General features: G+C 36.5%; 1 protein-coding gene across 5 annotated transcripts in view; it reads right to left on the bottom strand.

The window, feature by feature from the left end:
* PUS10 (pseudouridine synthase 10) overlaps positions 1 to 25636 on the bottom strand; it is a 74981-nt gene that overhangs the window by 19856 nt on the left and 29489 nt on the right. For all 5 annotated transcript variants that reach the window (XM_061155380.1, XM_061155377.1, XM_061155378.1 and 2 more), the window contains exons 5-9: positions 9101 to 9135; positions 5731 to 5842; positions 3510 to 3571; positions 3172 to 3217; positions 1018 to 1082 (exon numbers count right to left, since the gene is read on the bottom strand). In XM_061155380.1, the coding sequence (XP_061011363.1) occupies positions 1018 to 1082; positions 3172 to 3217; positions 3510 to 3571; positions 5731 to 5842; positions 9101 to 9135 (320 nt within the window). The remainder of the gene's footprint in view (positions 1 to 1017; positions 1083 to 3171; positions 3218 to 3509; positions 3572 to 5730; positions 5843 to 9100; positions 9136 to 25636) is intronic.

Below are 25636 nucleotides of genomic sequence, written 5' to 3'. Positions count from 1 at the left end.
AGTGAAATGTGGCTGATTCTGTCCTTTAGCTAAGAAACTTCAATCCAGTTGAGGACAGACAGGAGAAAGCAATGTATGACTTTATTCTCTGTCCACCATCTGGGAACTTCCAAGAACTGGAGTCTCTCTATAAATGACTAGATGTGTATTTAATCCAAAATGCTTGTGTTGAAATTTTCAGTTTCCCAAGATGTCTTAACAAAGAAATCACTTAGAAACTCAGGCACTACTGCTTGTAGAGAGTAACTGTCTTTTGTTTCTAAAATTTAACAGGGACTTCCTTGTCGGTGCAGTGGTAAGGACTCCACATTTCAACTGCAAGGGGCACAAGTTTGATTCCCGGTGAGGGAACTAAGATCCTGCACAGCATGGTCAAAACAACAAAAAAAACTTAATAAAAATATTTATATTCTGAGACATGTTTAGTCAGCAAAATATATGACATCTTCCTCATAACTTCCTTTTTTGAAATTTATTCAAGGCTATTCTGGAAGGATAACTATGGTAATATCTTATTAAATGACATGAACACACTGAGTATTAAAATCTAAGATTTATTGTAGTTCAGCATACTTTAGCAAGAAAGGAAACTCATGAGCCTTTTCCTCTCTCTTCTGGAGATGTACAATAACAGGAAAGCCAGGATGAGGGATGTAATGGGGCTAGTACTAGCCTGGAGAATCAGGAAACCTGGCTCAACATCCAACACTCAATCTTAGGCAAGTCAACGTCCACTTTGGACCTCAATGTTGTTGTTGTAAAGTCGCTAAGTCATCCTCTTCTAAAAGAGACAAGTTGGACATGATTCATAAATCCAAATATTAATTTGAGAAACATTTATTGAACACCACTACATGCCAGATACTGAGCCAGGAACTGGGGATATAATGGGGGTTAAGACACAATTCTGATCCCGAAAATACATCCAGTCTTGTTTCAGAGATAATCCAGATAATTTCTAACATTCCCTTTATTCTAAATTCCATGATTATTTCTTATTTCTATACTTCTACTTACTTGCGGAAATCCTCTTCTTTTATCTTATTCAAAGCTTTCATAACTGCCATTCTAGTGAATACTGACTATATAGGGTAAAATGAAAAGAAAAAAAAAAAACATTTTATTACCTATATAAGAAAACATCCAAGTTGAAACAGAACATGGTTGGAGAAATTATAATCATTTTAAACCATACTTAAAAGGGAGAAATACTTACTAGCTTCAAGAAAATAAAGAAAATACAGCACAAGTGTCCATACTGTCAGTTCTGTGACTGGATGCTTCTCTTCAATTTATCCTATGTCTATAATATCAGGTGGATCTAGAGAATGTTTTCTTCACTGCACTATCCCACTGCCCTCAAAATGTGGTATTTTTCAAATACAAAAAAATGATGACATGGCAGGAAATGTGCTTTGAATATTTCTTCCAAGACCTCAAAAGAAATTTAGATGGACCCATCTCTCTTTTCTTCTCTACATTCCTTCAGGGGTCACAGTACATAATTTAGGAGTTGGCTGCCAGGATAAGGGGTAAAACAGAGCCAACTAGCATGTCTTGACATCGAGCAATTCAGTATCACTCACTAATCACAGACAAAGTAAACAAAATCCACTATGCTGAATAGAAGAGCATCTACAAATGTCCCACTTTGGATTTTTTAAAACAAGAAAGCCAAACTTCATGGTAGACATACCAGAACTAATTAGTGCATATTCTTGTGGTCACTGCGATAAGTTACAATTATTTCTTCTGCTGTGAGAAAGTACACTTGACTGAAAATAGGAACAATGTGGATCTCTAAACATCTCAGCAATGATTTCCTAAACCATACTCTGTCACAGGGTTAGAATAAAAAATTAAGTGCCTGTTTGTTAAGATATGAAATCTTAACCCTGGAAGAACCTTAAAAGGTCATTCAACTTATTCCCAGCCATCATGCCGGAAAACTACACTTAAGACTAAACAACACCTACTGGCCAAATGGCATGATGTCTGTGATGGTTTGACAAAAATTTCCTTACTCTATTATTTGACGCTGGTACTTACATACTTGCTCAAAGATAACAAAAAATAAAACTAGATCTTTATATAAACATGGCTCACAGGTCATTTAGGCAGAACCTCCCAGTTGGTATGGCAAAGCAGTGAGCTACAGCTGTACCCGGGTCCTTCTAGGTCATGAGGGTTGAGGGAAAAGGCCTGGAACAATGAGAAACCCTAGGCCTACTGCTCACAACTTAGAGCAACTTCACCTGTTAACCTCAGGGTGCTGGCCAAACATGGTAATGTTCTAGATGTGCCATGATGTGAGAAAAGGAGGGAAGCAGGGTTTTAGACTTGATCTGCATTTCTGATTACTTCTGCACAGGGCATTTGGCAAATGTTACAAACTCCCCAAGCCTCCAATCTCACCAAGCCTCCAATCTCCCCCAGGTACTAAAAGATCCAGCAATTAGTCAAAGTAAGAGGAAAGACCAAAAGATGTATCTTTGGCGATAAACTTACATTCTTTTTAGCAACCACAACAGCAAAACATCCATCAGTTATATTTAACAACCATAACATCAGCCAGTAAAACTAGAATGTCTGAGCCTGTACAAAACCAGCTAAGTAACTGGGCTGTGAAAACCTGTCAGTAACATGCCAGGCCATTCCATCCTGGCATGACAGAAACTAAAAATACAAGCTAACTATTTTTTCTCATTAACATGAAGGTCAACTCACATCAGACTCCTTTAGGAGAGTTTAAATAAAATACTCTTTTGCAAATGTAGCCTGAAATAGGTTCTATTAATTCAGGACTGTCCTAAATAAAACAATTTACTTTGGATTATATTTTCAAAATATCAATTTCTAGAAAACAAATATTAGAAGTTTGGAATGGTGATGATACTGAAAACATACTTTCCCAGATGATGTAATTTTGGGGAAACAATTCAGACACTGACACAAGCATGAGAATGTTTGTGTGTTATGACTTCTGAGCCACACACAAAGGTGTTGAGAGTTTAAAAAAAAAAAAAAATGAATGTAGCAAATAGAAATAGTTTGAGATTGATTCTTAGTATAACAGTTTGCCAATATTTCTAATGCATATCCTTTTTGTTGTTAATTTGAATATTCAGCTCAGAAAAAATTCACTAAAGAATAAGAAGCAGGAATCCTTACCTGTTTGTTTTTGGCTGGCTTGAAACAATCTGGGCATATTGCACGTCTAAGCAAAATTCAAGTTAATATAAAAGATTAATGAGTTTATTTGAGGGTGGATAAAATTCAAATATTTTATACAACATGACTGCTAAATTCAGGATATCAGAAGCAGACAAAATGAATCCCTATATGAGCCACATTGGTTTGTCTAGACTCATATCAGAGAGCACACTTTAAACCTTCAGAGACATAACAAGTTCTGATATGCCCCTTAGAAAGAAGAACAAAACTATTTTCATGAAAATCAAAAGGTATTAACAATGCTGCACAATTGGCAATGTTAAGTTGTAACTTACAGGAAGTGGCAATCCTCAACTGTTTCTGGGTGAGCAAAGACCACACTCACTTCAAACAAGCTCTAAAAATTATAAAGACAGTTTAAAAATAAGCAAAAAGAAACTAACATCTAACAACTTATCAATGGAAACAGAATAACTCTCAAAGACTGGCTCAGAAAAAGTGACAAGGAAAACTGGAAATACTACTGTTTTCAAATCAGCTTGGTCACAGGGCAGCTGTAAAGGAAATAGTCTTTTTTTTTTTTTTTTAACTCCCAGAACTCAATCACTAGTGATCCTACAGAAAACAAGCTTAAAACAAATTAAATTGGTATGATTTTTTGTAAAGTATATAAATTAGGTATGAAAATGAATGAGAACTCAGGGAATTGGAAAGGGGTAACTGAAACAAACGAAGATATACTCCTGTCAGTACTATGATTAGAATTAGCAACTAATATTTATGCACATGCCTAAAAACTCTGTCTGAGGTTTCTTTATTAAGTTCTCAAAGTTTTTAATAGATGTGATTTTTAAAAGAAAGATCTTAATTTTTTGTCTCATTAAAAATGTAATACATAATAATATTATAAAATAATGGGTTTTCAATCCCACTCCACTGAGGTAGAACTAGTAACAGTTTGACATGTTCCCTTCTAGCCATTTTTATGAATATAAACATAAATATATGTACTTCTTGGTATATTAAATAGACATTTAGAAAACTGCTTAATACAGTTAATATTATGTCATGAACATCTTTTCACCTGTAAGACTGCTGAACATTTAAGTTGTAGTTAAGTTTTACCATTTTTAAAAAATGGTACAGTGTTGCTATATGGCAAACTAATACAACATTGTAAAGCAATTATCCTTTAATTAAAAATAAATTTTAAAAAATATTTTTTAAAATGCTACAATGAATATCCTTGTACACACAAAGAAGCACAATTTCATACTCTATATACATTTACCTCCATGGAGATTATACAAAATTTCACACTGAAAAAAAGATATAAATGTCATATAATAATTCTTCCTTTTTATTGAATTTTATATTTATCGATTGCATTGGATCGTCAGCAGGCCTATTAGCAACTCTTAATCACAATAGTGAAAGACTAATTTTTTTTGTTCTACTCAAATCAACAAAATAAAATTAAAATTATGACATATTCCTTTTACTTAAGAAAACTTCATTCATCCTGAATCTATTAGAACATTACTGCATCTTTTGTTTTCTATTTTCTGTTCTCACTGATTCAACATGTAAAATTATCTGTACTTCAAACTGAAATTTGAGTTAAAAATATTTTGCATCAATGACTTCTCTAATTTCCAAAGTACTTTCATCACCTCATTTCCTCTTCATACTATCTGTGAAGTGGTTTTATTCTCTATTCTCTCGGTATTCAGTTTAAAGGACAGAGTTTATTCTTACTAACAGAGGGAAACAGAGCTATATAATTCAGAATGAGGAAAATTTTTTAATTGTTTAGCTTTGAAAGATGGTTTTGTGATTTTATTTGAATAGGGGTGTGTCTGATACCCAGGGAATTTCCTTCAAGCAAAATGATGAAGCAATGAGGCCATACTATTAAAATCTAATTTAAGATGAGCTGGGAATATGTCCTGTTTCCACGTCTGGAAATCTACTGAGCTCTTCCCTAAAATTCAGTCCATTTCAAAGGCTGAAGCAAGGTCTACCCTGGAATAGAGGGGATGGGAAGTGTTCTGGTTTCAAAGGCACTCTGCTTAAAATTAAAGACGAGGGATTTGAGATACCAACAAGGCGGGATAGGTTGAGCCCATGCTCCCTATAGTTGAACAGGTTCTGTCTACATATTTGAAAACAAGACTAGCCACAGACAACCAAAATTAAATAGTCTAGAGTTGACTCCACACTTGTTCATTGTTATTTATGTATAGCTTTATATCAGTAAATCTATCTAATTAAACTATAAATATACTTAAAGGCACAAATTCATTTCTAACCTTTTAAGGTCAATTAGGGTACACAGCACCTGTTACACTCATAAGTGTCTTGATTACAAAGAAATTTAAAAAAGAAAAACTTTAATCTCAATTTTAACCTCAATTTAAGAACTGTAAAAGCTTAAGAAACTTTTATTGGATTATTGAAAGAGAAGATTCCTTTGGGTAACCAAAACTCTGCCATATAATGAAGTAAAACTAGTAAAACCAGAGAATAAAATTAACAATGCTGATGACCCAATACCTTTCCATCAATGGGAACACCCAGTTCCTCTGAAAACAGGGGGTGAGTTATCCATTTGTAGGCTTCTTTTAGCTGAACTATATCATTTCTTCCCAGCGACAGACTCTGCTTTCTGAATAACATAAAAATTAATTCACTGATATGAAAAACATCATTTTTATGAAGGCAAGAATTTATGCGATCATTAAAATGTATTGAGTGCCTACTATGTGAAGGCACTATTTTACACATTAGATAGAAAGCAGAGACCAAAGCAGACAAAGTTTCCTCAGTTTGTGGACCTATATTCTAGTAGAATCAAGAAACTCCTTTTTTTTTTAATGGCATATAGGACAAATTTTGAAGGTTCAAAGACAAAGGCATATAAATGAGTTTTTCTGAGATAGAATTGCCAGATTCCAGGATTTATATGTCAAAAGATGGAAAGATGGAATAGAGAAGATTGTTTATTGCTCAGAAATTACAAACTGTGTATTACAATAATTTCACCCAGACCAAAATGTTTACATCTACTTTCTTCCTGATAATGGGGACTTACTTTTGAGAAATCAATGTAAAAGCTGTACTTCTCTTTACTGGTAAAGAAGATTAAATCCTAAAGCATCAGTGCTCTAAAATGTTCACTAATTTAACAACATATACGTGTCTTAATAAACATTTTACATTCTCCCCAAATCTACTCATAGCCAATAAACAGGTTTGGGGAAGTCCCAATTATGATCTCTAGCTTTTAGTTTGTAACCTAAAATTGAGATAGAAAGGAACTGAAGTGAAAGAAAAGAAAAACATAATATGGTAATATTTAAACAGCTCTACTCTGAAATATCACTAATAAACAGGCCCCTGTCATTCAAATAATTAAATTTTTAAATCAGTTATAGCTATTTATAGGACTTCTTTTTAACAAAAGAGATGTTTAGGCCAACTTGTGAATCATTTCTTTTAACATCCAATTTTCACTAATAAAAAAGACAATATAGTCAATATATACTATACTATACTATACTATACCATATATAGTCAACAATATACTATATTTAATTCTTCAACACCAAAAGACACTATGAACTATGAGAAGAAAATAAAAAATAATTTTGTTGATTGCTAAATTTAATTGATCTAAAAATATAATTATATACACACAATATAAAGACCACTGTTACTCTAAAAATGTAAATTAAGAAATAGCTGATCTACCCATTTTAATCCAGCTGAGATAACTGTTTAAACTGAATGCTTTCATATGCTTTGGGATTGTGGTTTAACAATAAAGGACTCTGATAAGCCTTACATCTGACAAAAAAAATAAATTACTTCTCTACACTTATGAACTTATTCAAACACTAAGTGTTTGAGCTTCATAAGCTGTTCCTAGTTCTCTGAATATCAGAAACATTTTAGGAATTTTCAAAGACTATCTTGATATTGCATCAACAGTTTAACTAATGATTATTTGCATAAAACAGCATCACAGTTGAAAGTAAATAATTAAGGTATGAGCACACATTTTAAAGAATAAAAAGGTGAAAACAGAAAACACAAGAATGGAAAACCCTTTAAAACTGTTTAGAGAATCTAAAGTACAAAGGATTGTAGTCAAAGCCAATCCTAAAAACAGATTAAAACATTACTCATTATGTGTTTAAGAAAATTAATATTTTAGGTCCTTCATAGTTTTTGAAATACATTTAAATTTAAAGCACCTTACTCCAGTTTAAAAACTTCAACTACAGGTATTTTTTTCCTTCCAGTTTAATGAACTATAGGAAAGGGTTAACAGACATTTTGGAAACCTTAGCCTCACCTTTAAGGTAAAAATACAGTACTTAAAATGACAGATTTTCAATCCTGCAAGTTGAATGTAGCTAATAGCTTTTCTAATATAATTAAGGGTGAATGTTTTCACAGAGGTCCTTAGCTTATGATTGATGGTCCTTTAGAGGAATCAGTAGTCATTAAGGTAAATTCAGTGCCAATTTAATACTTAGAAACTGCATTTCCCTCGCCTCTGTTAGATAACTAATGATGAGGATATCAATTACAATCACTTTTTCTATAGAGAACAACAGGATAACCATTCTTAAGCAAAGATGAACCAAAATACCCAATACACTATTTTTCTAAGTTCCTTGAATCAATTCTTTAATGGTAATCCCTCCACAGCCTTTTGACATGATTATTATAGAATGAACTAGGGATATTAATAGAAAAGAGTAGTATTCTGCATTTTTTTCTGTTTTAGTATCCCTATACTGATCAGGATCTTTGGAAGAGCTAACCTTGGTTTAAAATCGTTCAATAAGAAATAACCACAATAAGAAAGGAGGATGGAAACTGGAAACATTTAAAAAATAGCATGCTCTGACTATGCTATTAATAAAAACTTCTCAAACACAGGATCAAATTTCATTATGCCAGAATCACAAGCATTTGAGACTAATTTAACATAACCTAACAGAACCCAAAAACCTTTGATAAACATGTGGTTACTACCCTTTTAAAAATGCAGATGTGAAATACAACACACACAAAAATGCCAGATGAACTAATTTTCTGTAAAATACCAAGTATGAGATTCTGATACAGAAATTCGTAATTCTCTCTGGTTTTCTTTCAGGAGTACACAGGAATCTCCAGTAGTTACCTGGCCCTTTTCATACTGGTAGAAAATTTTTAGTTTCAAAATCCAGAAAGCTCTGGGAAATTAAAGAGCTTTTTCCTTAACTCAGTTGGCAACCAAACTCTGACTTAAACATGTAAAGCTTTATCAAATTTGGTGTGAATACTGGTATGCTCCACTGCAGAAATATTAATGCTTGATAATACAATACTACCCCAGAGGAGAGAGGTATATCATATATGGTATTTACACTGTATTACATTTCCAAAGTCTAAAAAACTCTAATTTCCAAGACACATTTGCCACCAAGGGTTTCAGATAAAGGACTGTGGACGTATGTTTTCCATGTCTTACCTATGTATAAACTTATTGTTGGTCTGCCTTAACTAGGACTTTACTACGTATCTTTTACAGCAGAATTAGTTTTATAATTTAGTTTCTAAGACCAGCATAAAATGTGTTCCTTTAAAATAAGCTGCCAAATTACATTATATAAGTGCATAATGATTATAAAATATACATTTATGTTCATGATAAATCTACCAAAAAAATGAGACTACTAACATGCTGTGCAATAAACCAGTTAAACAAGGTTAACACCTAAATATATAAAATAAAAATTTTTCTTTGTGCCAATTTCTCTAGTAGCTAGTGAACTCACTCTAAAAAAAGAGTAGTAGTAAAAGTACTTTAAGAATCAAGTAGCTTATATTTAAATGGTAGTAAAAATTCCCTATGTAAATTACTTACCCCATTTCCTGTTTTACCAGCAACCAAGCAGCATGCTGTAGGCAATTTAGTCACACCCAGAAAGAAGAGAAAAGGGAAAAATGTTCATTGAAATTTGGTTCCAATATCATTACTAAAGTGCTTAAGTAATTTGCTAATCAAACTCTCCCCCGTAGATGAGGAGTTACTGTTCAGAAATGTGGCAATGACCTCAATCTCATTTAAAATCAGAAATGAGGTAAGATGCCTCATTTGCAGTGCTGACTTGCTGTGGCCTAGGAATTCAACAGGGGTATCCCCCTCCTCCCCACAGATTTCTATTTCTCATTAATAAGTTACAAGTGTTTTTTAATATGGGTGGCTCACATTTTTCTCTTAAAATATCTTATTGTTTCATGGGGGAAAGCCCAAACTGAATGAGTACATACTGTGTCCCCAAAACACAGATTTGAAGGACTCAGTTTTCTGTTTTTGTTTTTTAATACAGCTAACACTTTTAATTCAAATTAATGATATCCACATAAAAGTGTTTAGGAGAATAATGTACTAATGTCTATAACTCACTTTGAAATATAACAAAAACTAAGATGTGTGGGTGGATAAATGGATAGGTGTATTAAAAAAAAAGCAAATATAGAAAAATAAGTGTAGAATCTAAGTGGGTATATGAGTGTTCACTGTACAATTCTTTCAATTTTAATATAGGTTTGAAATTTTTCATAATAAAATGCTATGGGAAATGCTCTGGGAATGATTAATTTAAAAAACTGAAAATGAAAACAATAACATTTACAATCACAATTGTTATGAGGACTTAGTGAAATTCATGTAAAATGCTTTGTATACGAAGTGTGTGACACCAAGATGTCTCAGTGTGCCATTAGACTTCCACAGCTTTCAACTTAAAGAAAGGTAACATATGGCCTGCCCCACATATATGGCATTTTGTGAATATGAGAGAAGCATAAATGTGTAAGTCAATAAAATACCACATGTAGTCTCTGCTTCTACATGTCACAAAAATGGCCAGTCATACTCATTTTAAGACCTGGAGAGACAGCTTTTGTTGTTCATATGTCCTTTTAAACTTCAAATGGCTGGTAGGGCACCAGAGACTTCTAAAGACTTAGGATCATTTAGAAACATTAGGTGCATTAATTTGATCAGATATTAGCTAAGCAGAATAAATTAATCACTAGTTAGGTAAGAACTACAACTGTTCCCAGTACCTAAATGTCTCATCAGCACCTTCCAATCTATTAGTTTGTTTACTTTGCTACCTCAAACTAGTATCATTTACAGTGCTGCAAGACCCCTTCCCTCCTGCCTTCCATTTACTCAAGCCTTCCTTGAAAGTGTATGGTCATGGTGGAATACACAAATTAAGGAGTTGGAAGACCTGGCTTTAGGCTTTACCAGATGTCTGGCACTCAATTTCCTAGTGTGTAAAATAAGAGAGTTAGACAAAGATGCCAGCAAATTTGGAAAACTCAGCGGTGGCCACAGGACTGAAAAGGTAAGTTTTCACTGCAATTCCAAAGAATGCTCAAATTACCGCACAATTGCACTCATTTCACATGCCAGCAAGGTCATGCTCAAAATCCTCCAAGCAAGGCTTCAATAATACATGAACTGAGAACTTACAGATGTACAAGATGGATTTAGAAAAGGCAGAGGAACCAGAGATCAAATCACCAACGTCTGCTGGGTCATAGACAAAGCAAGAGAATTCCAGAAAAACATCTACTTCTGCTTCATTGACTACACTAAAGCTTTTGACTGTGTGGATCACAACAAACTATGGAAAATTCTTCAAGAGATGGAAATACCAGACCACCTTACCTGCCTCCCACGAAACCTGTATGCAGGTCAAGAAGCAACAATTAGAACCGAACATGGAACAACAGACTGGTTCAAAGTTGGGAAAGGAGGGCATCAAGGCTGTATATTGTCACCCTGTTTATTTAACTTCTATGCAGAGTACATCATGCAAAATGCTGGGCTGGATGAATCACAAGCTGGAATCAAGGAATCAAGATTGCCAGGAGAAATATCAACAACCTCAGATATGCAGATGACATCACCCTTGTGGCAGAAAGTGAAGAGGAACTAAAGAGCTTTTTGATGAAGGTGAAAGAGGAGAGTGAAAAGCTGGCTTAGAACTCAACATTCAAAAAACTAAGATCATGGAATCCAGTCCCATCACTTCATGGCATATAGATGGGGAAACAATGGAAACAGTGAGAGACCTTATTTTCTTGGGCTCCAAAATCTCTGCAGACAGTGACTGCAGCCATGAAATTAAAAGACACTTGCTCCTTGGAAGAAAAGCTATGACAAACCTAGACAACATATTAAAAAGCAGAGACATTACTTTGCTGACAAAGTCAGCAAGTCAAAGCTATGGTTTTTCCAGTAGTCATGTGTGGATGTGAGAGCTGGACCATAAAGAAGACTGAGCACCGAAGATGCATTTGAACTTGTGATGTTGGAGAAAACTCTTGAGGGTCCCTTGGACTGCAAGGAGATAATACCAGTCAATCCTAAAGGAAATAAATCCTGAATATTCATTGGAAGGACTGAAGCTGAAGCTCCAATACTTTGGCCACCTGATGTGAAGAACTGACTCACTGGAAAAGACCCTGATGCTGGGAAAGATAGAAGGCAGGAGAAGGGGATGCCACAGGATGAAATGGTTGGATGGCACACTCAACAGACATGAGTTTGAGCAAGCTCCGGGACATGGTGAAGGATAGGGAAGCCTGGCGTGCTGCAGTCCATGGGGTTGCAAAGAGTCAGACATGACTAAGCAACTGAACAATGACAAGACTAAAGATGACTGTAATTTAAACTTTTCTGGATGGCTAAAGGTCACCATTAATGGACATTAGTGGGTAAACTGCTCTATAACAGGGGCTATTAAGACTTCTAGGACTCTGAGATCATAGAAAAAATAATGGTCTCCTAAAGTTGAAACCTTGGAGTCAATGTTATCCCACCTTTCTTCAGTCTCCATACTTTAAGAGATCAATAAATACTTGTTTCCTCATCTCTAAAGGGATATTAATATTCCCCTTGTAGAGATATTGTAAGGATTTAATGAAATTATGTATGCAAAGAACCAAGTAAGATTTCTGGCATGTACTTAATAAATGGTACCTATTATTGTCATTTTTTAATTAAAACCTTATCTGTAATTCACAAATAATAAAATTATTATCCCTTTAAAGATTTACAAGACTTGATGCTTTTCCTTCACATTCCAGACTGCTCTGCTGAAGGCAGTCCTGGAACCTCCCTCGTCAATGAAACCCTCCTGGGTATCTGCACTGTAGAGAACTATCCGTCCTTTTTTTCAGAGGACTCAGACTCTTCTGTCCTTTTTTAGTGAACTTTTCATTTCCTCTTTTGACCTCTGTTCTCTATGGTCCCTTCCAGATGATGCCATCTAGTCTGTAATCTACCCTGCCATCCTCTGATTATAAAGCAGTGTATGGTGGAGGTAGCCAAGGGAAACCAGATTACCATGTGTAACATGTTAAATTAAATCAAATGTCTTTAGTACCTGAGATTTGTTAAAGGGTTTTTCCTTCTTAATCCCCTGCAGGCTCCCTGCTCAAGTATGCCAGCAGGATGGACTGAACTAATCACACAGCAGGGGCTGGAAGGCTGAATCCCAAAGTAGTCAGTGTTGCTCAATTATTCAATTTTACCACATGCTAATAATGCCATGGACCTGCTTCTGCTGAGGTAAAAGGTTGCTCCCCTTCAGGTAACCAAGATACTTTTAATAAATGTTCTATTCCTTAGTCAGTGGAAAAAATTCATTCTCTGGAGTAAGAAATTTTATTCTTCCTCCCCAACAGAACCACTTAAAGTTATCAAGTTTAATCAAATTTGATACCAAAGGTAGCATGTCACCTCCTGAAAACTCAGGACCCACAGAATTTAATCCTGGACTCAGTTTTGCTAAATGGGGGAGTTGAATAACGTGCTAACTAAAGTGCTTGTGCGCTCTGGCAACACACAGACACACAGACAGACACATACATACACAAGCATATACCCATACACATGTCATGGAAACTCTATGCCTGGGGACGGTTTTTAAGCCTAGAGTTCCGAGCTGGGGGTTCATTCACCAGCAAACAATGAAACTGGGTTATAGTAAGGCCAGGTATTGAGGCTGTTCAAGCAGAGGAGGCAGGAAGGAAGGAAGGAGAGACGGGGGAGGCATTAAAAATGGCACTTGTCACATACAGATCAATGGAGAGCCTAGAATAAAACCACACACCTACAGTCAATTAATCTTCAACAAAGGAGGCAAGAATATAAAATGGGAAATAGTTTCTTCAACAAGTGTTGCTGAGAAAGTTGAACTGCTGCATGTAAATCAACGAAGTTAGAACACACCCTCACGTCATGCATAAAGATAAACTCAAAATGGCTTAAAGACTTCAACATAAGACATCACAATATAAAATTCCAAGAAGAAAGAATAGGCAAAATGTGCTCTGACATAAATTATTCAATGTTTTCTTAGGTCAGTCTCCCAAAGCAACAGAAATAAAAACAAAAATAAACAAATGGAACCCAATCAAACCTACAAGCTTTTGCACAGAAAAGGAAACCATAAACAAAATGAAAAGACTGGTAGAAAATATTTGCAAATAATGCAACCAATGAGAGCTTAATCTCCAAAATATACAAACACCTCATACAACTCAACAACAACAACAAAAAACCCAAACAACTCAATTGAAAAATGGGCAATAGGCCTTAACAGACATTTCTCCAAAGAAAACATACAGATGGCCAGTAGGCACATGAAAAGATGATCAACATCACTAATTATTAAAGAAATGCAAGTCAAAACTACGATGAGGTACCACCTCACACTGGTCAGAATGACCATCATTAAAAAGGAAACTCTTTTTTTGAGACAAACTCACACTTGTTTGTTTACAAGTAACAAACACTGGAGAGGATGTGGAGAAAAGGGAACTCTCCTACACTGTTGGTGGGAACATAAATTAGTATAGTCACTATGGAGAATAGAATAGAGGTTCCTCAGAAGACTAAGAATAGAATTACCATATGATCCAGCAATCCCACTTCCAGGCATATACCTGGACAAAACTATCATTCAAAAGGGTACATGCATCCCTATGTTCATAGCATCACTATTCACAATAGCCAACTCTTTGGGGTTGGCAAAGAGTTGGACATGACTGAGCAACTTTCACATTCTTTACCAAATACGCTATCAGGGAAGCCCCAGAATGGTAATACAACAATAATAATGATTAATAAGATTAATAAAAATAAAAATACAGAGTGGTAGGGGCTGTGACAGGGAAATATTTTGAGGGGACACTTAAGGCATCCTCAGTTCAGTCTTGTTGTTAAAATTATCAAGAAGTAACATCTAATTTGAGTTCTGAAGAATCAGGTATTGAGAATTACCTGGGTGAAGAGTGGAGAAAATATAATCCGAACAGGGAAAAACTCTTGTGCAAAGGCCACAGAGCATCAGGAAACTCCTGGGAACTATAGGTTATTGGTCCCTAAGAGCTGAGGATGTGTGGCTGCAAAGTACAAAGGAGGAAACAGGATTAAAATGATAGAACTAGTGAACCCATGGTAAGGGGTTTAGATTTTACACTTAAGGCAAAATGGAGCCACAGAAGGATTTTAAGCAAGGGAGTAGCATGATCGTATTTGTCTTCAGAAATTCTCATTCAGGTTGCAATGTGAGTTAGAGAAAGAAGATGGTAACTAAGGGAAATGAAGACATTTGGTAAACTAAAGCAGTAATTCAAATAAGAAATCATATACATGGCAGTGGTGGTAGGACTGGAGAGGAGCAGGCAGCTTTAAGAGATAATGAAGACATAGACCGGCAGGACTTGGTGATCAACACTGATGTTGGGGTTTCTAAATTACCATCAATGCCCTTAAAACTCTAAAGTCTTTTGAATCCTACACATCTCTTGGGCTCATTTATGACAGCAAGGATAATACAAATATAGACTTGTACCTACAGGGAAACAACAATAGCAGTGTGGGCAGCTAGAGGCATGACCCTCTGTTCTTCTCCACCCAGCACGCAGACACACACACACACTCTCTCTCTCTCTTTTTCTCTCTCTCTCTCTCCCCCACTTACCTACCTCCAAGTCTCCTCACCACTATCACCTCCCTGCCACTTTTTTGTTCCCCAGAATCTCTGATATCAGACCTGTGATGTAATGACTAACACAAGCCTGGGTGTCTCTTTTGATAAATAAAAGATCTGTTTTTAGCCATGTTTAAAAACCCACCCCAATCCTCTACATTATCTTTCTCTACAGGGTTGAGAAAAAAGAAAATGAAGCCAGACATATGATCTTCTCATTCCAACTTTTCCTACTACTGTTGGCAAAAAAAACAAAAAAACCTTTAGCTAGCATTAAAAACGTTGAACATTTTATTTGTGACAAAGCAAGAGGAACAAAGCAAGGACAAATCAGCAGATGGAATGAATCTGCAGAGTCAAATTAGATACAGCTCTGTGCTGTGTGCTGTGCTTAGTCGCTCAGTCGTGTCTGACTCTACGACCCCATGGACTGTAGCCCTCCAGGCTCCTCTGTCCATGGGGATTCTCCAGGCAGAATACTAGAGAGGGCTGCCATGCCCTCCTCCAGGGGATCTTCCCAACCCAGGGACTAAGTCCAGGTCTCCTGCATTGCAGGCAGATTCTTTACCATCTGAGCCACCACGGTACAGCTCTACTGATACAGTTCCCAAGAGCATTACTACTTCTGTTTTGTGAGTTTTAAGGAGAATCTGAGGGGAACTGGGGAAGAAAAAGGAGAATTTCCATTGCATTTTCCAATACTCTAGATAATTTTTGCCTACCTCTGAAGGATTTGACTGGAAATAATTACAAGAACAAATTCTATGGGGGTGGGAAGGTGGAATAGAGGTAGAGGAGGAGAAGGACCCGGAAACCAGAGCAGCTGCAATGAATGACGGCTCTGGGACAGACACAAAGACAGACAGCATTCAGTCTTGTCCGTCGGTGTCATGTGCTAATGAGGAGACAATCTGGAGACTGAATTTCAGGTACCTCCAGAGTTAAAGACATCAGTCAAATGGAGATAACAACAAATATCTGTTAGTAACTGGGTGTGGCTGAGGGTGCAAAGGTATTTCCTCTTAGAATTTGATTTTAGAGAATTAGCATTCACTGACACGGTCCATCTGGTCAAGGCTATGGTTTTTCCAGTGGTCATGTATGGATGTGAGAGTTGGACTATAAAGAAAGCTGAGCGCTGAAAAATTGATGCTTTTGAACTGTGGTGTTGGAGAAGACTCTTGAGAGTCCCGTGGACTGCAAGGAGATCCAACCAGTCCATCCTGAAGGAGATCAGTCTTAGGTGTTCATTGGAAGGACTGATGCTGAAGTTGAAACTCCAGTACTTTTGGCCACCTCATGTGAAGAGTTGACTCACTGGAAAAGACCCTGATGCTGGGAGGGATTGGGGGCAGGAGGAGAAGGGGACGACAGAAGATGAGATGGCTGGATGGCATCATCGACTCAATGGACATGCGTTTGAGTAAATTCCGGGAGCTGGTGATGGACAGGGGGGCCTGGCGTGCTGCGATTCATGGGGTCGCAAAGAGTCGGACACGACTGGGCGACTGAACTGACTGACTGACACCCAGTTAGCATATGACACTGAGGGACAAGGCGAACCTTACTTGTCTTTATTCATATCTGTCCCCAAGCCTTCATTCACTGCAGCTGCTCTGTCTTTCCTGTTCCTTCTCTCCAGCTCTACTTATGCTGGTTAATGCAAAGTGACCTGCCGATTCAAGAGGCTTCAGTTCATCAACTGGCTCTATTTCAACCGTCATAAATACAACTTTACTTCAAAACAACTACCAAGAAAAACAGCTTTTTAAAAGTAAGTTTTAAGTTTTGGAATATTAAGGAGATAAATTAACTTGCTGATCACCTATTAATTGTTGAAAAAGGTCTTCAATAAATAACTCAAGAACTCTATAAAGAGAATTATTTTAAAATTATTCCAAGGTCTTCCCTGGTGGTTCAGTGGTTGGGACACCAGGCTTTCACTTCCAAGGGCCTAGGTTCAATCCCTGGTCAGAGAACTAAGATCTTACAAATTGAGCAGTACAGTTAAAAAACAAAAAATTCAAATTAGGAAAATTATAAGACTGGAATCATTCCATATATTGAACTTGATTTGCATTAAATGTATTAATATTTTTAGGGATAAAGATTTCTTTATTGCATTTTTAAAATTAACTTTTAGATACTACTTTTTAAATATACTAAAAGAATATTATCAAAATAATCAGACTTCTGGCTTCCAGATAGTGGAAAAAGGCCCTTTGTGCTCACTTCTCTGGAAAATCACTGCAAAATAAGGAGAATGAGAAACAGAAAAAGACACTCCATCTACAATGAGACAAGAATACTCATCACCCCAACTCTTGATGTACAACAGAAAAGGAATGCAGGAGTGGAAAATAGCAGAGCCCAGGAAGCTGATCCCTCAATCTTGGCAAAGAGAGATACTAGCTCCTCCAAGCCCAGCAAAGCTGAGGACTGGAAACCTAAGACAATAGAGGGTGAAATGTGGACTAAAAAGAAGGGGAATAGTTGAAGGCCTGTATAAAGAACAGATGGACCCCCCTGTCCCTCCCTGACACCAAGCAATAGGAGACTTATACTCTGGGAAACCAAACTAGAGGTGTCTACACTAAGGAGCCCCTGGCAAGAGGACAGCTGGAGTGAAGCCCTGCAAGGAAAACAGGAGGGGTCCATAAGAGCTTACAGTCTGAGCAGAGAGAACGGCAGCCCCCTTTCCTACCCTGCTCTGGCACTCAGGCTGCTGAGCTTGTACCTTTCTTGACAGGAGACTAGAGGATTCTTCTCTGGACAAACTGGATGCTTTTTGAGGGAAATTTTTCAGATAATGTGATATGGTCCTTTCATATAAAAAGTCAACTTACTACCTGTTCTTGTCTAATAAAACTCAGGCAACAGGCACCACCATCCCACACATAACTTTCAATCACCTTTTAATGTTCTGTACTTAAATGAATGCACAGAGACCATAAGTCATTCGAAGAAAATCTCTAACATGAAAGGAAGAAACCAAAACACAAACACAAGTGGAAAGAACAGTGCACAAATTTCCATGTGCCCTTCAAGTCAGCCTCAAGTTATCAACATTTGGCTAAACATATTTTACCTATCTTGATTACCTTTTTCATTTAAGAGGGATGTGGGCTGGAGTTACCATAAGAAAATCTCAAATAATTTTACCTGTGAACAACTCCCAATGGAAACATTTTTAAAAGCAATATTCTTTGTTATTTAAACTTATATTGAAACATTTCAGATGTCAATTTAAACATACTTAAGGGAGCTCATGGTTTCTCAAACTTCTTTTGGGGCTGGAGAAGGGTACATAAGTAAAAAAGTTTGGAAAGCATTTACTGAACCTTAGCATAGACAAACATCATTAGAAATGAAAAAGGGACTAAAATCACATATGTGGAGAAGGGTTTTTTTTTTTCTCATTTTCTGTTTTTCCTCTCAGATAACATGTAAAAAGTACAGAATATACTGGTTTAAAAAAATATTTATTTATTTATTTGACTGTGTTGGGTCTTAGCTGCCCTGTGGCATGTCAGAGCTAAGTTCCAGAACCAGGGATCAAACCCATGTCCCCTGCATTGGAAGGTAGATTCTTAACCACTGGACCACCAGGGAAGTCCCTGAAATATACTGTTATTTATTGTGGAACATAATTTTCTCTCTCACCTTCTCTGTGTATATTATCTCAACCTCAAAGGTTTTTTGTATTTTCAGCAAAGAAGTATGAGGGCCCTTGGTTAGTGGAGGAGAAAGAAAGACCTCCTTTCTCCCTTTCCACATTTCTTCCTCTTACTCTGATCACTGAATAGACATGAACTCCCATGGGTTCTGCTGGGAACCTAGGTAAGACATGCTGGATACGGTCCAGAGTGGCCATAGTCAATGACAAATGTCTTGTGTCCAAGTGTGGTAGGCATATATTTGTAGACAAAATAGACACAAATTCCTGCCCTTGTAAAATTTATAGTCAAGAAACAGATAACAAGCAAAATAAATAAGTAAATCACATGATATTTCATGTGGTAAGTGCAATGAGAAACGAGCCATTTATTGGTCAGTTCAGTTCAGCTGCTCAGTCATGTCTGACTTTTTGCAACCCCATGGACTGCATCACGCCAGGCCTCCCCATCCATCACCAACTCTCAGAGCTTGCTCAAACTTATGTCTATCGAGTCGGTGATGCCATCCAATCCTCTCATCCTCTGTCATCCCCTTCTCCTTCTGCCTTCAATCTTACCCAGCATCTGGGTCTTTTCCAATTAGTCAGTTCTTTGCATCAGGTGGCCAAAGTATTGGAGCTTCAGCTTCAGCATCAGTCCTTCCAATGAATATTCAGGACTGATTTCCTTTAGGACTGACTGGTTTCTTTTAGGATTGACTGGTTGGATCTCCTTGCAGTCCAAGAGACTCTCAAGAGTCTTCTCCAACACCACAGTTCAAAAGCATCAATTCTTCAGTGCTCAGCTTTCTTTATGGTCCAACTCTCACATCCACACACGACTACTGGAAAAACCATAGCTTCGACTAGATGGACCTTTGTCAGCAAAATAATGTCTCTGCTTTTTAATATGCTGTCTAGGTTGGTCATAGCTTTTCTTCCAAGGAGCAAGTGTTTTTTCATTTCATGGGTGCGGTCACCATCTGCAGTGATTTTGGAGTGCAAGAAAATAAAGCCTGTCAGAGCTTCCACTGTTTCCCCATCTATTTGCCATGAAGTGATGGGACTGGATTCCATGATCTTAGTTTTTTGAATGTTGAGTTCTAAGCCAGCTTTTCTACTCTTTCACTTTCATCAAGAGGCTCTATAGTTCCTCTTCACTTTCTTCCCTAAGGGTGGTATCATCTGCGTATCTGAGGTTGATATTTATCAGTTACTGTGGAGAAAACTAAAACAGGAAAGAGGAATGGAAGAAGAGTAATTTGCAAGTTTAAATAGGGTAGTAAGGGAAAGCCTCACTGAGAAGCAAAAAAAAAAAAAAAAAAAAGAAGGTGAGGGAATAAGCCATACATATACCTAAAGAAGAAGTATTTTCGGCAGAGAGAACAGCAATGCAGAAGGAGGCAGAAGTGTGCCTGTTGTGTTCAATGTGGCTAGACCAGTCTGGGAAGAGAGCAAGTACCTAGTGATGAAGTCAAAGAACTAAGGTGCAATGGTAGGGCAGGGCCAGTATAGGCCCTTGCAGGCAATTAGAGGACTCTCATTTCACTCTGAGCCAGATGGGGAGCCATGGAGGGTAAACTAAGGAAGGATAGGAACTGATTTACTTTTTAAAATGGTAAGGGACAAGCATGGAAGCAGGGACAGTTTTTAGGAGGCCACTATAAAAATCCAAGCAATTGCTTAACCTGCCTCTGGATAAGGGAAATTATCTTGACAGGTACAACAAGGAGAAAGACTAGGGTTGTTTCTAGGATCTCAATGCCTTCAAATTAACCAGTCTGTTACTAGGTCAACAGTCTGTGGCCTATTTGCTGGAAGAGTAAGTTGGGGCTTTACCAGCTAAAACCCTGTCCTAGGTTTTGGCCTGTAATCCTCTGCTTCACACTGTGCTGGATTATTCTCTTCCAAGAAGGAGCTCCCAGTGCATAGTGGGCAAGCAGGAGGTACCACAGCCAGGCATCTCACCTGCGCTCTGCAGTACGTCTCCACAGGCACCAGCCTTCAGAGCCAGAGGCTTCTGGTCATCATGGATAAGATGATGAAATAGTCCAGCTTGGTGGAAGTGGGGGAGAGTGTACAGTGAGGACAGACAGTTGACAAGCATAAACTGCAGACCCCAGAAAACTACTGATCATGGGATTCATAGTGGCCAAGACACTGTACATAGCAGCCTCAATCTAGGGGCTTTTCTGAATCCCTACCTTGGACACAAGACGGGTTTCAAGAAGTCCAATGCAACTGTCAGAGGATGGGGCTGACCTATGATAGCAACTTCCCTGGGGGAGCCTCCCATTCTCCCTGCTACGGCTTGGAACTCTATGCCTTTCATCCAGGCCTATTCAGAAGTTGGCCACTTCACGTACCTAAATCAATTCTGTAAACTTGGCCCATGGACCAAATCAGCCACAAAGAAGACCCAAAATATCAAGGGGGCCAGTTCTTCCATCTACATTGGGGTTCTGCTCACAAGCACACACGAAGAAATACACAACGAATACATAAAAAAACAGATGCATGCACATATGTATGTGTACATACAGATGGAAACATATATACAAACACACACACACCTATACAGCAGAATATTCTATTCAAAGAAGACTTCAAGAAAGAGTTGATGAGTACGTGCATTTAAAAAAAAATTGTTAAATCTAGATCAGTGACTCTCAAATAGTTTGGTTTCAGAGCTCTTTACAGTATTAAAATTTTTTGAGAACCCAAGATAGCTTTTGTTTATGCTGGTTATATCTACAAATATTTATCATATTAGCAATTAAAACTATAAATTTTTAAAATATTAATCCCACAAAGAGTTGGACACAACTGAGCGACTGAACTGAACTGATCTAAAATTGATAAGAAAGTAATAAATCTACTATGTGCTAACATAAATAACACTTTAAAAATACTATATTGTTTAAACAAAATAATTCAGTGAGAATAGTGGCAATGCAATACATGTTTGCAATTTCTTTAGTATACATCTTAATAAAAGACATCTGGATTTTCATATCTGCTTTTATGTTCAGTTTGCTGCAACAGTATACATCATGTAGCCTCTGCATGACTCCACTGTATACTCTTGAGAGGATGAGAATGAAAATGGCAAATAATTATATGTTACTATGAAAATACTTTTGACTTCATGAAACTCTTACAAGGACCCTGAATAGTCCCTACACCACACTCTGAGAACTACTGATGTGACTGAAATGGACAGTTTTGAAGGAACATACAAATAATTAAAATCTGACTCAAGATGAATGAACGAAATCATATAGACCAATAACCTTTAACAGAATAAATTGAAAAAGTAATAAAGCTATCCCTTTAGTACTCCCTAAAACAGTTTGTTAAATGTAGTCTATCAGAACTTCAAGAAACAGAAACAAAACTTCTTTTTTGCTAAAATTTTGCAAGCACAAAAGAAAGCCTGATAATTAAATCCACAAGGATTACACAATCTAATATCCAAACCATAATCTAATATGTAATATATTTGCATAATTTAATACCCAAACCAATAGCATTAAAATAGTAGATAAGAGGCTACTTTATACACATATATATACATACAGACTTCCCAGGTGGCGCTAGGGGTAAAGAACCCACCTGACAATGCAGGAGACTTGGGTTTGATCCCTAGGTTGGGAAGATTCTCTGGAGGAAGGATCCTACTCTAATATTCTTGCCTGGAGAATCCCACGGACTGAGGAGTCTGTTGGGCTATACTCCATAGCATCACAAAGAGTCAGACACGACTGATGTGACTTGAGCATGCATGTGCGCATATATATAAAAATCCTAAATAAAATATTAATAAGTCAAATTTTTATTTAAATAAAATCGGGCTAAAAAATGTTATTTAGGAAAACAGAAGTTCAACATAAGAAAACCAATTCATTTTCTTGACTACAATAATAGTTAAAAAGAAAAATATAATGACTGTAAATACTCATTTTTTATTAAAACACTTACTAAACTTGAAATAGAAGCAAATTTCCTTAAATAGAGTAAGAATGTGTATAAGAAAAGAGTTAACAATGTAATTACTACTAAAACTTCATAAACATTCCTATTATTGAAGAGCAAGACAAGAGTCACTACTAGTGTTACCATTATGTAACATGGTTTGGAGGTCCTAATCAAGTCTATGTACACGCACAAACACACATAGACATATGTATCATATATACATAAATGGTGAAAAAGAGTAGAAAAGTGATCATTATTTGCAAATAAAGTAACAATATATTTAGATAATCAACCAAAAAAAAAAAAAAACACTAGAATTTTTAACAGAGACTAGAAAATTGGGCAATTACAAGATAAATATCAAGACATACAAACATACACATATTGCTTTCCTAGTAACCAAACAGAAAATGTTATGAAAAAAAGAAACCCTACTCAGGTTGCCTTTAAATAAAAAATGAAAACATGTTTAAAAAAACCAAAACATATAGGAATAAATTTATGAAATGTGAGATGAAAATGATAAAATAATTGTAAGCCCAAATGAAGAACTGAAACACTGTAGAGACATTTGCTCCTTGTTGAAAAGTTCCATAAAAATTAGAAACATAAGTTTGCTGAATGACTATAAACAAAGGTAAATAATAAATGACAGACTGGAAGAAAAACTGTATAAAGGATCAATAACCATATGTCCAAAGAACTCTCACAAGTCAGCTTTAAAGAGCCAAATAACCAGATAAAAGGAACCCCAATGATTAAACATACATGCAAAAGAAATGTGAAACCTCATTTGAAAATCAAATAAGTGTAAATTAAAACAAGATAACTTTTGCATGTAGTTTAGAATGTGAAAGAGTATGATATACCCAGTTTGGGTGAGGGTACAAGGGTGTAAGACACTGTTGTAAACTGGTAACATCTTGTGGGAGGGCATCTTAGAAATACTTATCAAAATTTCAATTAATTCAAAGACAAGAGCTGCCCATTTTGAATGTAAACCTCATTTCCCATACACATAATAGCTCATCTTAGAGGTGCTGTGATGACAGAATGAATGTTTTGTAAATTGTAAAATGTGCACATGACACATGTACCCCCTCCCACCCCATATGCCATGATCCTGTTTTTGTTAATGAATTTTATTATAATTTGAAAAATAGATTATCTGTCAAGGTATTAATATTGAAGGCTTTCTAAATGTGTTAAAGCAATGTACCCAAAACTTCCAAACAAAATCTTGTCAAATACATGATAAGCTCCTCTGATCTGGTAAGGTTTAGTGTGCCTACCACTTTTTCTCCCCAGGGACTTGCCTAAGTAGTATCAGAAGCAGGATAGGAAAGAGGTCAAAAAGTATCCTAGAGGATAGGACTGACGTAGATACACTACTGTGCATAAAACATAATTAATGGGAGCCCACTGTTCAGCACAGAGAACTCTACTCAGTGATCTGCAGTGACCTAAAAGGGAAGGAAATGTAAAAGAACAGATAGACGCACACGTATAACTGATTCACTCTGTTGTACAGCAGAAACTAACTGTAAAACACTGTAAAGCAACTATACTCCAATAAAAAAAATTTTTTTTAAGTATCCTAGAAAAAGCATGGGATTCTGAAATAGAACTGAGTTCAAGTTCTCTTCCTACTTAGCAGCAAGTCATTTGGGGCAATTATATGCCCTTTAGTTGCTTGTTTCCTCATCTGTAAAACAGTCAGAATGCTGTTTCTCGTATAAATGAAAATTTAAGTGAGATATTCTACCAAAATGTTAATTGTTGTTTTTATAATGCAGGTCTCCTAACTCAGTTTAGTAGTGCACATTAAACAAAAAAGGGGATTTCCTCAAGCCTTGCCCCTTCCAAACTTTCGTTCTAGTGTTAGTCTAAAAGTTTAAGGAAGGTCGTTTGTTGCGAATTTGAGTATGGAACAGCTTCCACACTGGGCCAGTTTCTAGCTATGAATGCTGGTTAACAGGTATGCAAAACATCAAGGCAAATGACCAAGGCAGATCAAATATACACCCAACAACAAAATGCAGTAAGTCCCTGGGGAAAGGAGAAAGGCAGGGGCCCTGGGACCTTAAATCCTGTCCAGTTTAAACCCTGTCAAAATCTTTATTAGGTGACCTTGTGTAGTATTTGGAAGAAGAGGGAGGGAGGCAGTGAGGGAGGGGAGGAAGGTAAGAAAGATGGAAAGAGGGAGAAAGATGGAGACAATGAGAGAAAAAGGAGGGAAAAGGAACCACAGATTCCTAAGAATAATTTGGGGAAGCCTATCTAATGGCAAGATCTTATGTCAACACTTTGGCATTTGGCTGGGAAATTTCAAGTGCCATTTCTAGAATATGGCACAGTGATGAGCTATTCATATACAACCACTAATTTATACAATATGATATAAAAATAGAAGCTACAATAACTAAAAAATTAAAAAGGCTTTAGTTCATGAGCTGTCAAAAATGATTATTAAATACACTCATGAGTCTAATTGGTAATTAATTTTTTTCTACCCTTTACTTCCATCAACCACTCCTCCATTATATAAACTTAAAATATGCAAACATTGTAAGGATCACTATTGGGTATGATCCTTAGCTCTCAAAAAAGAATACAAACTTTACCAATAATTTTTTGTGTGTATTTTCTCTAAACTTAATTGATAGATTTTCATTAGGGTTGTTATTGAAAAAAAAAAAAAGTATTTCTAACCTCACAGATGAAACAAACAGGACAGTACGCTCTG

This window comes from Dama dama, chromosome 11 (assembly GCF_033118175.1).
Source record: "Dama dama isolate Ldn47 chromosome 11, ASM3311817v1, whole genome shotgun sequence".
In the NCBI taxonomy this organism is placed as follows: Eukaryota; Metazoa; Chordata; class Mammalia; order Artiodactyla; family Cervidae; genus Dama; species Dama dama.
The sequence above is the reverse complement of the archived record's forward strand: the minus strand, read 5'-3'. Positions and strand labels throughout refer to the sequence as shown.